The 13,778-nt window shown below is 41.4% G+C and overlaps 1 protein-coding gene across 9 annotated transcripts in view; it reads left to right on the top strand.

Moving 5' to 3' along the window:
* TANC1 (tetratricopeptide repeat, ankyrin repeat and coiled-coil containing 1) overlaps positions 1-13,778 on the top strand; it is a 246,172-nt gene that overhangs the window by 102,558 nt on the left and 129,836 nt on the right. For all 9 annotated transcript variants that reach the window (XR_016393996.1, XR_016393997.1, XR_016393993.1 and 6 more), the window contains one exon: positions 25-225. Coding sequence is in view for 4 of the 9 variants with exons in the window: in XM_022569802.2 (XP_022425510.1) it covers positions 25-225 (201 nt within the window). In the remaining 5 variants the exon portion in view is untranslated. The remainder of the gene's footprint in view (positions 1-24; positions 226-13,778) is intronic.

The following is a 13,778-nucleotide window of genomic DNA, read 5'->3' as shown; positions in this document are numbered from 1 at the left end:
TAAGGTTTTCTCTCTCCACTCCAGGAGGTGACTTTGGTCTGGAGATTTCCCCTCCAGTCCTGCCCCCTGGCCACGGTGGTGAGTTTTCTGTGAGCAGCCTTCCGGTGGCAGAGGATGCCTACAGGGTGAGCTTGGCCAAAGGTGTCTCCATGTCTCTGCCTTCGTCACCTCTGCTGCCTCGACAGTCTCACTCTGTACCATCAAGATCAACCAAAAAGTCCCCAGGTAAGCGAGCAACAAAACAGCCCCCAAACTACATGTATTGGAATTAGGCAGAACTAGTGCTTATAAGAAATCTTCTGGGAGGAGGTTTTTTCTTTGTTACGGTAACTTCTCGAAGAAGGGAATCTTTAAAAAAAAAAAAAAAAAAAATGATTTGAATAGATTGATTTCTTTAGTTCAACCTATATATAAACTATTTTGATTGGCCAGGCTATAGTTTTACAAAGATTCATGTTATCAATATTAACCATCAGTTTTGTTTTCTTGTTCACAAATTAGGGAAACGCTGTAATCTAAATTCATTGTGGTATGTTTAAAGGTTATGGATTTTGGCAAGTGTAATCCGACCACAGTCTGTTTATTACCACCCAGCGCTATATACTGATGTGTTTCCTTGATTACATCATCCAGCATTTGAGCAGCTATAAAATTTAATTGTTGGTGAAAATTCAGACTTGTAAAGGGGTGGAACAAGGGCCTTATGGATTACTTGTATGAAGTATTTTGACTTCCCTTATTATTACCAACTTTTTGCACTTAACCTTACCAATAAAAACGCAAACATTATTTAACTTTAATCAGATGTGAGGAAGGCCTTTCCAAAATAATGATACATGGAATCATAAAAGTTCTTTGATCTTCTTTTAGGTTTTCTGAGTATTTGTTTACTGAGGGCAAGATAAATTGGGGCCTTATTGATCATATGCCACTGTAAGAATCGTTCACATTTACACATAAACATGTTTGGAATTGATCTAAGATATGCTCTGGGACTGTGAAATTGGTATCTGTTTTTCTAATCTCCTGAATGAGTGTATTACTTGAGATGTTATAGGCATTATTTCTGAATCATTTAGTGGATATTTGCGGTTTATGTGGGGTAAAATTAAGAATGCAAACCTTAAGCTCTGAATGTTAGAAATGGTGCTGTGAATTGGTGAGTGTCCAAAATCTTTTATTCTAGAACTTTCTTACTTTGGACAACATTGTTTACAATCCAGTCATTAGCTGGAACTTGGAAACCTCTTTGGTATGAAGTGATTTCCTGTGCCAAGGAATCTGACCTGTTTATCAGTATTTGGGGAAATTCCTGGAATGTCCTTTCTTCTCTTTGCCCTCCCCCTACTGCTATATCTCTTTGTCAGATTTCTTCTCTTCTTTCAAATTCCAGTTCCCACACTGCCTCTTTTGCCGGTTACCCCACTGGAATTACTCCTTTTTACAAATTGTGCACAGCACTTTACTTTTATTCTTATTAGCTTCATCATTTGTCCTTTTTTCTTGAATTAGTGTGTATGTGCTTCCTATGTCTGATGGTTGAGGACGGGCATGATGTCTTCTCCAAGTATACCTCATCTATATAAAACAGATAATAGAGGTTTCCCTCCTATAGTCTGTGCTACTGCAGATGAATTGATGCTGCTTGGGCCCTGGGATTGGCCAACACCTGAGAGACTCTGGGGAATACTGCATTTCAGATATAGTTTTATTAATAAAAAAATCAGTGTTAGTTTTAGTGGGACTTCAATCTTTAAAAATTTTTTTCCAGCTTTCCTGAAATATAATCAACCCATGACTTTGTAAGTTTAAGGTATACAACGTAGTGATTTTATATATATATATATATATATATATATAAAATATATTACAGACTGATTACCACAATAAGGTTAGCTAACATATTCATCACTTCACAGTTACTATTTACTTATTTATTTTGTGGCATTTTAGGGGGACATCAGGTAGCAATGAATGGCATGGCAAGCTTGGGCAGAGTGGCAAGCCAGAAGAGTCTCATTTAGACTGCAGGCACACCTGCAGAGAAATCCCTGACAAGGCCTCATCTCCTCTGTCCTGACCAAATTAGATATCTTTGGTTTTAGAGAAAATATCCCAAAGTTTGTTTTTCTCCATAGGAATAAATTTATTTCTGCTAAGGTCTTTGCAAGGCCTTATGCATAGAAGGGAGTAGTTAGCTCTGCAACATTCAACGTTTTAGCGGGTTGAAGGAAATATTCTCCATATTAGATGCTTTTGGTCCAAATGATAATTAAATACACTAAGCAGATTCCTCTTTGGTGGGGCAGTGTTTGTGGATTGCCCAAATTTGTACATCAAATTAGTGTCTCACAGTGTTAATTTGGTTTCATTATCTTGGTAATTTTAATTCGAAAAGGAAAGTTAAAGGCAGAGGTGCTTGCTTAAAAATGGCAGTGACTCAGGATGCATCAGACAGTAAACAGTGTTTTTTACAGTGTCGAACACACACAGATTTCTGTTTAAACCATATTGTTGGAAAAGTATCTAGAGTCCTAATGTTCTACCTGCCTATAAAAATAGTTGACATACGGTTGTGAACATGCACTGGATTTTAAAATAGCCATCTATTTAAAAAGCTAGCACTGTTGTTGCTAATGATACAGTAAATACGGTGTGTGCGCAGAGCCCATAGTTAGAGACCCGCCCCCGCCTACCCCACCCCCTCTGTTTTCCCTCTCCATCTGGCTTTGCTTCAGAAGCACATCATCTTTCAGCCCCAGCTCTGAAAGATGCTGACTTCTGTTCTCATTTGTTAAATTAGATGCCTTTTTCTTTTGTTTAAGGCAAAAACAAAATGAAAAAAAAAACTGCACCAAGAACCAAACCTGTTTTACTTGTTTGGGTAGAACGTCTTCACTAATTGACGCTAATCAAGAAACTGTTGGCCCGAAACTGTTATTCTAGCAAAGGTCAAATACTATAAACTCCTGTCACAGGCACTCAGCACAGCCTGCATTAATAATGAAAGTTTGTATACTAGTATACTTGGTGATTGGCTCCTGGGCCATGGGAACTCAGGACCAGAGAAAATGTCGTTAATGTCGCAGTAATGTGACCCTGCATTTCACATGACTTGAGTTTCTTACGTTCCACTTACATTGCTAGTTATTATTTTTATTTACTCTCCTTCCACCTTGCTCCACCTTATTTATATGTTTTTCACTGCTAGTCGGAAGGTTCAGTTTCCCGAGTACTGTTCACATTTTTGTTTTTTTCTAAATGAAACATAAATTTTCTGATAATGAAAACAAGGATCAGTATCCATTATGTAGTTCTGTGGCTGGTGCAAGCCTTTTTGGATTAAGAATTCATTAATATTTGTAAAGCATTCTTTGGTCTCCGAGAGAAGAGCAAGCCCATTTCCTGTGGATTGTTTATTAGTAATATAATTTGTTACTTTATATTTGGATTACATTTCCCAGATCACTTTGGGCCCATTATGGAACAATCAAAAGGAGGCACAGAGCAACCATTTAAAACACTGTGAATGGAGTAAAACAGCAGATGGTGAAAAGTGGGTGATACTGCTTTTCTCATCCTCGCTTATATGGGGAGGCTGGGTAGTGCTGGTTATAGTCATCCCCCCTTATTTGTGGTTTCTCTTTCTTTGGTTTCAGTTACTCGTGGTCAGTGTCCAAAAATATTAAATGGAAAATTCCAGAAGTAAACAATTCATAAGGTTTTTTTTGGCTGTGTCGGGTCTTAGTTGGGGCACGTGGGATCTTCGTTGAGGCACGTGGGATCTTTTGTTGTGGTGCGTGGGCTTGTCTCTAGTTGTGGCCTACCCAGCCTGGCGGGCACCAGGGCGCGTGGGCTCTGTAGTTGGTGGCACGCGGGCTCTCTAGTTGAGGTGCACGAGCTCAGTAGTCGTGGCGCGCAGGCTTAGTTGCCCTGTGGCATGTGGGATCTTAGTTCCCCGACCAGGGATCAAACCCGCATCCCCTGCGTTTGAAGGCGGATTCTTTACCACTGGACCACCAGGGAAGTCCCAACAGTTCATAAGTTTTAAATTGTGTGCCGTTCTGTAGTAGCTCACGTGATGAAGTCTCGCTCTGTCCTGCCCAGAATGTGAATCGCCCCTCTGTCCAGTGTGCCCTGCCCATTAGTCTCTGCATAGCTCCCTCAGTCATCAGATCCACTGTTGTGTTATCGAGGTGCTTGGGTTCAAGTAACCCTTATTTTACTTAATAAAGGGCCTGAAGTGCAAGAGTAGTGATGCTGGCAGTTCAGTTATGCAAAGAGAAGGGTTTGTAAAGTGCTTTCCTGTAAGTGAAAAGGTTCTTGACTTAATAAGGAAAAAAAAATCATATGCTGAGGTAGCTAAGATCTATGGTAAGAAGGAATTTTCTATTCGTGAAATTGTGAAGAAGGAAAAAAATGTGTGCTAGTTTTGCTCTCGCACCTCAGACTGTAAAAGTTATGGCCACGGTATGTGATAAGTGCTTTAGTTAAGATAGAAAATGTGTTAAATTTGTACAGTAAGGTACGTTGAGAGAGAGGCCCCATTCTATTTTATTGTTAGTCACTGCCGTTAATCTCTTACTTTGCCTAATTTATAAATTAAATTTTATCATAGGTATATATGCATAGGAAAAAACCCTATAGTATACATGGGGCTCAGTACTATCAGCAGTTTCAGGCATCCACTGGGGGTCTTGGAACGTATGAGGGGAGCTGCTGTATTTGCATCTCTGCCATCTCCAGTCCCAGTTCTGTGTCAGTTAACAGAGATGATGCAGCAGTTTTGAAAACCCCTCTGGCTGTCTGTTTCTTTAAGGGAAAAACCTCAAAGCTGACAGGCTGTAAAGTGGAAATCATTCTGCCCTTTGATTCTTGGACCATGAATTAATGTCCACCAAGGCCCTCCTTCCCTCACCCTGCTGGAGTGTTTCTTGTAGAAAATTTGGAAATCCCAGTGTAGAGACAGAACTATGCTTAGTGTTTTGATTTTCTAGTTTTTTTTTTTTTCAATCGATTCTTCCTAAACCCAGGACCACACGCGCTTTGCCATTTTTCACTGAATATTATATCATGAGCACGTTCCAGTTTGCTTGAAGAATTTGTCATTCGATGTCCATTGTTTCAATATTCCGTAATTGATTTTTAACTAATTTCTGGCTGTTAGATATTTACATTATTTTTCAGTTTAAAAAAATTGTAGCGTGAGCCAAGGTATTTTTTTGCTATTAAATGCCTATGAATTTTTAATTTTATAAATGTATTTTATTTATTTTATTTTTGGCTGTGTTGGGTCTTCGTTGCTGCGTGCGGGCTTTTCTCCGGTTGTGGTGAGTGGGGTCTACTCTTCGTTGCGGTGCGTGGGCTTCTCATTGCGGTGGCTTCTCTTTTTGCGGAGCACGGGCTCTAGGCACGTAGGCTTCAGTAGTTGTGGCACGTGGGCTCAGTAGTTGTGACGCATGGGCTTAGTTGCTCCACGACATGTGGGATCTTCCCGGACCAGGGCTCGAACCCGTGTCCCCTGCACTGACAGGCAGATTCTTAACCAATGCACCACCAGGGAAGCCTGAATTTTTAATTTTAGATGTGATAAAATACACATAATAAAAGTTCCCATCTTAACCATTTTTAAATGTACAGTTTAGTCATGTTACATACACTTACGTTGTTGTGCACCCAGTCTCCAGAACTCCCCATGTGAATATTTTTGTTCAGTAACTTTTACATACGTCTGATCTCTCAAGAGTGGCAGGTTCCCGGAAGTGGAAGTATTGCACTAAATGGACTACATGTTTTTTTGTTTTTTGTTTTTTTTTTTTTTTGGTACGCGGGCCTCTCACTGTTGTGGCCTGTCCCGTTGCGGAGCACAGGCTCCGGACGCGCAGGCTCAGCGGCCATGGCTTACCGGCCGAGCCGCTCCGCGGCATGTGGGATCTTCAGGGACCGGGGCACGAACCCGTGTCCCCTGCATCAGCAGGCGGACTCTCAACCACTGCGCCACCAGGAAAGCCCGATGGACTACATTTTTAAAGATTTAAAGATTCTTGGTACATACTGCCCAGTCACTTTACGAGAAGCTGCATTGATTACACATTCCCTCCAGCGTTCTTTGAGTGACGTCCTTTTGAAGTCAGCATCTTCAGGGGACAGTCTTGAGTGGATGGTGCTAGTAGGGTGCTTTGTCAGGCCTCGTTGTAGACCCCTGAGAATTAGCAAGAAGAGGCTGAGAGTAGTCGTTCGTAACCCTCCTCTTTTGAACTCCCCTTCTGTCTGCGCTTCTCAATTTCCATTTTTTCTTTCTTTCCACGGTACTATGGCAGGGGAATTATCACAGCTGAGTCAGATCAAGTTCATAGTCAGAACCACACTCAGCTGGCTTCCAGTTTTAGCTACTGCCGCAGTCTGTGTTCTGTGTGCGGACCTTGGAGGATCACAGACAGGTTGGGGTTGGCAAGGCCTCTAGGGCGCATCCAGTCAGGCCTCTTTGCAGATACGGAAGCATCATTACGGAACTTGCCCCAGTGTGCAAGTTAAGGTAGAGGCTGCCCTAAGTCCAGCCCCCTGCCCTGCCTTAGCACGTTCTCCTATGCCAGTGCTAGTCTGCATTGTTCTGTCTGCACATTGCTGACACATGAGCTGTAGGTGACATGGCACTGTGTTCTGGTTGCATGCCTGGGGGGAGGCTATAGGCTGGAGGCTGTACACACAAACATCTGTGAGGCTTCTTCCTAGGGAGGTGGAGGATAGCACGGGGAACACACAGTCTCAGCACAGGTCTGCTGGAAGAACCAGCTAGTTCTCAGTCCTGCTGTCACCTGTGAGTAGTCAGGTCACAATCAGGGCTCTGACCTTCAGCAAGGACGGTTCCTCCTGCTGTGGTGAACTGGACAGCTCTCTTTGTTTCCTCCTGCAAACTTGTTATATGACCACCTACTCCAAGGAGCCGGGCGGCCCTGCCTGTACCTTACTGCTCCATGCAGCCATGACCAGGACACACATACTTTGTTGTTCTGTGCTCACACACAGACCTGTGTGCATTCGGTTTGCTCCACTGTGAACTTAAGGACCTTTGAGTGCCGTTAATTCTCCTGCCTGTGAATCCTGGTTCACCCATACACGATTTGGCTGTACCATGCGATCATGCCCAGGAATTTTAAAGAAGACTGCTTTAAAATTTAAAGCAGCCCTTTAAAAAAGGGTCCTACCTTCAGAGATACTGATTTAGTGCATGTGAGGTATGGCCTGGGCGTTGGGATTTTAAAAAATCTTCCCAGGTGATTCTAATATGTAGCAAAGTTTGAGAACTTCGGTAAAGAATATGTGATTATATGATAAAATTCCTTTTCAATGAAGGTAGATGTAGATATTTGTTATCTTTATTTTTTAAATTTTAGAATATTTGTAGAGGAAAATTCATTACAAAAATGTACAGAACAAGGTACAGTAAATCTTGGTCCCTTCCACCCCCATGCCCCTAAAAAGACAACCATTTCTGACAGTTGGTTGAATTTCTGTTTTTTTTCTTTCTTTATTTTATTTATTGGCTGCGTTGGGTCTTTGTTGCTGTGCGCGGGCTTTCTCTAGTTGCAGCGAGTGAGGGCTACTCTTTGTTGCGGTGTGTGGGCTTCTCATTGCAGTGGCTTCTCTTTGTTGCAGAGCACAGGCTCTAGGCATGGGGGCTGCAGTAGTAGTGGCACGTGGGCTCAGTAGTTGTGCCTCATGGGCTCTAGAGCGCAGGCTCAGCAGTTGTGGCACACGGGCCTAGCTGCTCCGTGGCATGTGGGATCCTCCCAGACCAGGGCTTGAACCCTTGTCCCCTGCACTGGCAGGCGGACTCTTAACCACTGCGCCACCAGGGAAGTCCGGTTGAATTTCTTTCCTGCCTTGTTTCTGTAGTGAATAAATGATAGTATTTGCCCACTCCCCCTAGCATCGTACATGTAAGACGATCCCAGTTTCCCACTAAATAAAGAACATTCTTAACATATTAATATTTAAAAGCCTCTTTATATTTTCATTGGATAGGCTTTAACTCTAGGATTACTAGTTGAAAAGTGTTTTGATTAATGTTGTGAATGGATTATTATATACTTATTGGTCATTTGTACTCTTTTCTTTGGGGAATACTTGTGGTATTTGTCTTCTGTTCTACTGGGGCAATATAGAGTTCTTACTGAGTTACCACAGCTTTCTTGTTGTTTGTTTTAAGGCCATCAGTCATGTATGTTATTCAAAAATTTTCCCAGTTCATGATTTTCCATTAGGTTTATAGTGTTTTATGACTCACAAAAGTTTTTTGTTCTTTCAATTCAAATTTACATATTTTTCCATTATCATTTATCCCTTTGCATTTTTTAAAAAACAGCTTTATTGGGATATTTTGCATATCATATAATTCATCCATTTAAAGTTTACAGTTCAGTGTTTTTAGCATTTTCACGGGGTTGTGCATCCATTGCCACAATCTAATTTTAGAACATTTTTATGTCCCTTTAAAAAAAAATCCATTTGCATTAGCAGTTACTCCACATTCCTCCCTCCCTCCAGCCCCCTACCCCACAGCCCTAAGCAAACACTAATCTGTTTTTTTCTTTATGGATTTGCCTGTTTGGGGCAAGTAGAATCATATGATATGTGGTCTTTTGTGACTGGCTTCTTTCATGTATGTATTATATATGCATGTTTTTTAATCCATTCTTCAGTTTATGGACGTTTGAGTTGTTTCCACTTTTTGGCTATTATGCATAATGCTGCTATGAACATTTGTGTATGCATTTTTGTGTGATTGTAGCTTTTCATTTTTTCTGGGGTACGTACCAAGGAGTAGAATTGCTGGATTAATATAACTCTATGTTTAACCTTTTGAAGTACTGCCAAATTATTTTCCACCATGACTGCACTATTTTGGATTTCCAGCTGTGGAGTATGAGGTTTCCAGTTTCTCCACATCCTTGCCAACTCTTGTTATTATCAATCTTTTTGATTATAGCCATTGTAGTACATGTGAACTGGTATCTCATTGTAATTGTAAGAATTCTTTGTATGTTCTAGATACAAGTTATGCAATATGCAAAATTTTCTTCCATTCTGTGCTCTTGATACTATTGTCATAAGTGCAAGAGTTCCAATTTTTTTTTTTTTTTTTTTTATTGCGGTACGTGGGCCTCTCACCGTTGTGGCCTCTCCCGTTGCGGAGAACAGGCTCCAGACGCGCAGGCTCAGCGGCCATGGCTCACGGGCCCAGCCGCTCAGCGGCATGTGGGATCCTCCCGGACCGGGGCACGAACCCGTGTCCCTCCCCTGCATCGGCAGGCGGACTCTCAACCACTGTGCCACCAGGGAAGCCCAAAAGTTTCAAATTTTGATGTCCAGTTTATTAATATTTTGCCACTGTCTTTTTGATGTCGTATCCAAGAAACTATTGCCTAGTCTAAGGTCACAAAGATTTATGCCTATGTGTCCTCCTAAGAGTTTTATAGCTTTAACTCTTACATTTAGGTCTGGATCCTTTTTAACTCCATTTTTGTGAATGGTGTGTGGTAGGGGTCATCTTCATTCTTGCACATGAGGAAGGATATACAGTTGTCCCAGCACCATTTATTGACAAGTCGATTCTTTTCCTGCTGAATGGACTTTGAGTGATCAAGTCACTGTTGTGCCCAGACCAGCCCTTCTGTTCCACTTCCCCTTTGCTTATTCTCCTCCTTCTGTCTTAGGTCAAAACTTTCTCTTTCAGAGTTGACCTCAGGTGTGGCTTGCATCTGTTGCTTCATCCAGCCCTCCTTTATGTCTCTCCTTTTCCCTATATGAGAAAAAACTTACTGTTCCAAACACCTGTAGCACTGTGCTTCCTCCTCTCTCTGCACTGCCTTTCATGGCGTTTCTCTGCCTTGACATTCCGTGAGCTCCTTGTCTTTGGATCTTGCCTTTGTGTTTCCCCTTGGATACTTGGAAACAGGATCTAATCACTTCCTTCAGACAGTTACCCTGGTGATGGGGCACTGGTATACACCTATTAAAATGAGTAGGATTTTAGTGGTCCACCAGTTCCATGTGATTGGTTGAAAATCAGGAAAACAATTTAAATTGCAGTACCTTGCATTTGTAAAGCTGGGAACATACCTTTCCCCATATCTAGAGAGAACTGATGCTTAATTAAGGTCGTACCTCTCTCAGGACTTTGCTATGATCAGGGATGGGCAAAGAGCAGTATGTTTGAAACTGGGTCAGCAGCCTTCTCATGCCTCCTTTTCTGTGTTCCTGTCGCTCTTCTACTTTCTCGGGCTTCTGGCATTTTTTTGCTGCGTGATTCCCGCCACCTGTAGTTAATGATGACTGGAGGTTTTACCCAGTCATGCTTTACGGCAGTGTCAGGTGCACCCTTTGGTGGTGTCAGATGGCGGCTAGGACAAACCAAGTGCCGTGCTCAGAAATGAGGGTTTTTACCTTAAGAAAATAGATGGGAGCAGAGGCAGTGGCGGTGGGAACCTCTTCTTTTTGATCATTTCTGATTCACAGAGAAACACAGAAGTCACAGAAGCCCATGGAAGCTATCGCACCCCTATCTAACATTAATGAAAGTTAGTGAGTGGTCAAAACCGACAGGAAGGAAGGATTGATGTTCCAGCCTGAATCCTCAAATTTGTAGTGAAGCAAGTCTGTGGGTGGGTCAGCAGGAGCAGCTGGCTTTGTTCCAGGCAGAGTGGCAAAGGTGTGCAAAGCTGGGAGTTGGGAAGCGAAAGTGGACATAGGATGGTGATCTCTAGAAGAGAGGTCAGTAAGAGCTGGAGCGTCCTGCAAAAGGAAAACCGGGACCATCAAGAAAATCTTCATTATTCAGGCCTGGAGTGTTGAAACCAGCAAGCTTTGCCTCTGGGGGTCTATTGAGAGTTACCAGCTAACAGTTACGGATGGAACCCCTTTTCTGTGCAAGGGTTCTGAGAAATAAAATTTAGGAAACTCTTCCAAGGACACGTGACTTTCTTTTTGTTTCTCTCACCAACAAAATGTTCCTTTATTGGCCAAAGGTCCTAAGTGGTAGTTAATGAGCTCACCTTTTTTAAAAAATAGAATTTATTTAAGAACAGTTTTAGGTTCACTGCAAAACTGAATGGAAGGTACAGAGATTTCCTGTCCCCACACATGCATGGCCTCCCTCATTGTCAATATCCCCACCAGAGGGTACCTTTGTTACAGCTAATGAATCTGTGTTGACACATCTTTATCACCCAAAGTCCAAAGTTTACATTATGGTGTTAGACATTCTCTGAGTTTGGACAAATGTATAGTGACACGTATCCATCATTGTGGTATTATACAGAATTTTTACTGCCCCCGAAATCCTCTGTGCTTCACCTAATCGTCCCTCTCTCCCTACCCCAACCCAAACCCCTGGCAACTACTGATCTTTTTACTGTCTCCGTGGTTTTGCCTTTTCCAGAATGTCATATAGTTGAAATTATACAGTATGTAGCCTTCTCAGATTGATTTTTTCATTTAGTAATAGGCATTTAAGATTCCTCCATGTCTTTTCATGGCTTGAGAGCTCATCTTTTTAGTGCTGAATAATATTCCATTGTCTGGATGTACCACGGTTATTTACCCATTCATCTACTAAAGGACATCTTGGTGGTTTGAGGTTTTGGCAGTTATGAATAAAACTGCGGCAAACATCTGTGTGGAGGTTTTTGTGTGGACATAGTTTTCAACTCGTTTAGGTAAATAAATACCGAGGAGCGTGATTGCTGGATCATATGGTAAGAGTGCTTAGTTTCATAAGGAACCAACAAACTGTCTTCTGAAGTCGCTGTACCCATTTTGCATTCTCACAAGCAATGAATGAGAGTTCCTGTGGCTCTGCATCCTCGCTAGCATTTGGTGGTGTTAGTGTTTTGGATTTTGGCCTTTTTAATAGGTGTATGGTGGTGTCTTTTTGTTTTAATTGGCATTTTCCTGATGACACATGTGGTGGTGCATCTTTTTGTATGCTTATTTGCCATCTGTATATCTTCTCTGGTGAGGTGTCTGCTAAGATTTGGTCCTTTTTAAAAATCAGGTTGTTTTCTTATTGTTGAGTTTTAAGAGTTCTTTGTATATTTTGGATAACAGTCCTTTATCAGATATATCTTTTACAAATATTTTCTCCTTTTCTGTGGCTCATCTTCTTAGTCTGTTGACATTGTCTTAGAGCAGAAGCTTCTAGTTTTTTTTTGTTTGTTTGTTTCTTGCGGTACGCGGGCCTCTCACTGTTGTGGCCTCTCCCATTGCAGAGCACAGGCTCCGGACGCGCAGGCTCAGCGGCCATGTCTCACGGGCCCAGCCGCTCCGTGGCATGTGGGATCTTCCCGGATCGGGGCACGAACCCGTGTCCCTTGCATCGGCAGGCGGACTCTCAACCACTGTGCCACCAGGGAAGCCCAGAAGCTTTTAGTTTTAATGAAGTCCAGCTTATCAGTGATTTCTCCTATGAACATACCTTTGGTATTATATCTAAAAAGCCCTTGCCATACCCAAGGTCATGTAGCTTTTCTCCTATTTTACCTTCTAGAAGTTTTATAGTTTTAAGTTTGTGAGCCATTTTGAGTTAAATTTTGCGAAGGGTGTGGAGTTTGTGTCCAGATTCATTTTTTTGTATGTGGATGTCCAGTTATTCCAGCACCATTTGTTGAAAAGACTTTGCTCCATTGTATTGCCTTTGCTCCTTTGTGAAAGATCAGTTGACTGTATTTATATGGGTCTATTTCTGGGCTTTCTGTTATGTTCCATTGATCTGTTTGTCTATTCTGTGCCAATACCACACTGTCTTGATTACTTTAGCTTTATAGTAAATCTTGAAGTCTGGTAGAAGAACTGTGTTCTTCTTCTTCCGTGTTATGTTGGCTATTCTGGGTCTTTTGCCTCTCCATAGAAACCTCAGAAGCAGTTTGTCAGTATCCACAAAATAACTTGTTGGGGGTTTGATTGAGATTATATTGAATCTGTTGATCAATTTGGGAAGAACTGACATCTTGACAGTATTGAGTCTTCCCATCCTTGAATGTGGACCATCTCTCATTTTGTTAGTTCTTTGATTTCTTTCTTCTGCGTTTTGTAGCTTTCCTCACATAGATCTTGTATCTATTTTGCTTTTTATACCTAAGTATTTCATTTTGAGGGATGCTAATGCAGATGGTATCCTATTTTTAATTTCATATTCCACTTGTTCATTGCTGGCATATAGAAAATTGATTGACTTTTGTATATTAACCTTGTATTTTAGAACCTTGCTATAATCCCTTGTTACAGGAGTTTTTGGTCAGTTCTTTCAGATTTTCTACATTGACGGTCATGTCATCTGTGCATAAAGACAGTTTTATTTCTTCCTTCCCAAGCTGTATACCTTTTATTTCCTTTTCTTGCCTTATTGCATTAGCTAGGACTTCTAGTACAATGTTGAAAAGGAGTGGAGAGAGGGGATATCCTTGCCTTGTTCCTGATCTTAGTGAGAAAGCTTTTTGTTTCCACCAGTAAGTATATTAGCTGTAGAGTTTTTATAGATATCTTTATCAAGGTGAGGAAGTTCCCCTCTATTCCTAGTTTACTGAGAGTTTTTATCAAGAATGTGTGTTAGATTTTGTCAAATACATATTCTGCATCTATTGATATGACCATGTGATTTTGCTTTTTAGCCTATTAATGTGATGGATTACATTAATTGATTTCCTAGTGATGAACCAGCCTTGCATACCTGGGATAAATTCCACTTGGTTGTGATGTGTAGTTCTTTTTATACGTTCTTA

The sequence above is a fragment of the Delphinapterus leucas genome, chromosome 8 (assembly GCF_059928025.1).
Source record: "Delphinapterus leucas isolate spDelLeu-1000000601 "Yukka" chromosome 8, BTC_Dleu_Yukka2, whole genome shotgun sequence".
Classification (NCBI taxonomy): Eukaryota; Metazoa; Chordata; class Mammalia; order Artiodactyla; family Monodontidae; genus Delphinapterus; species Delphinapterus leucas.
This window is presented reverse-complemented; position numbering and strand designations above follow the sequence as displayed.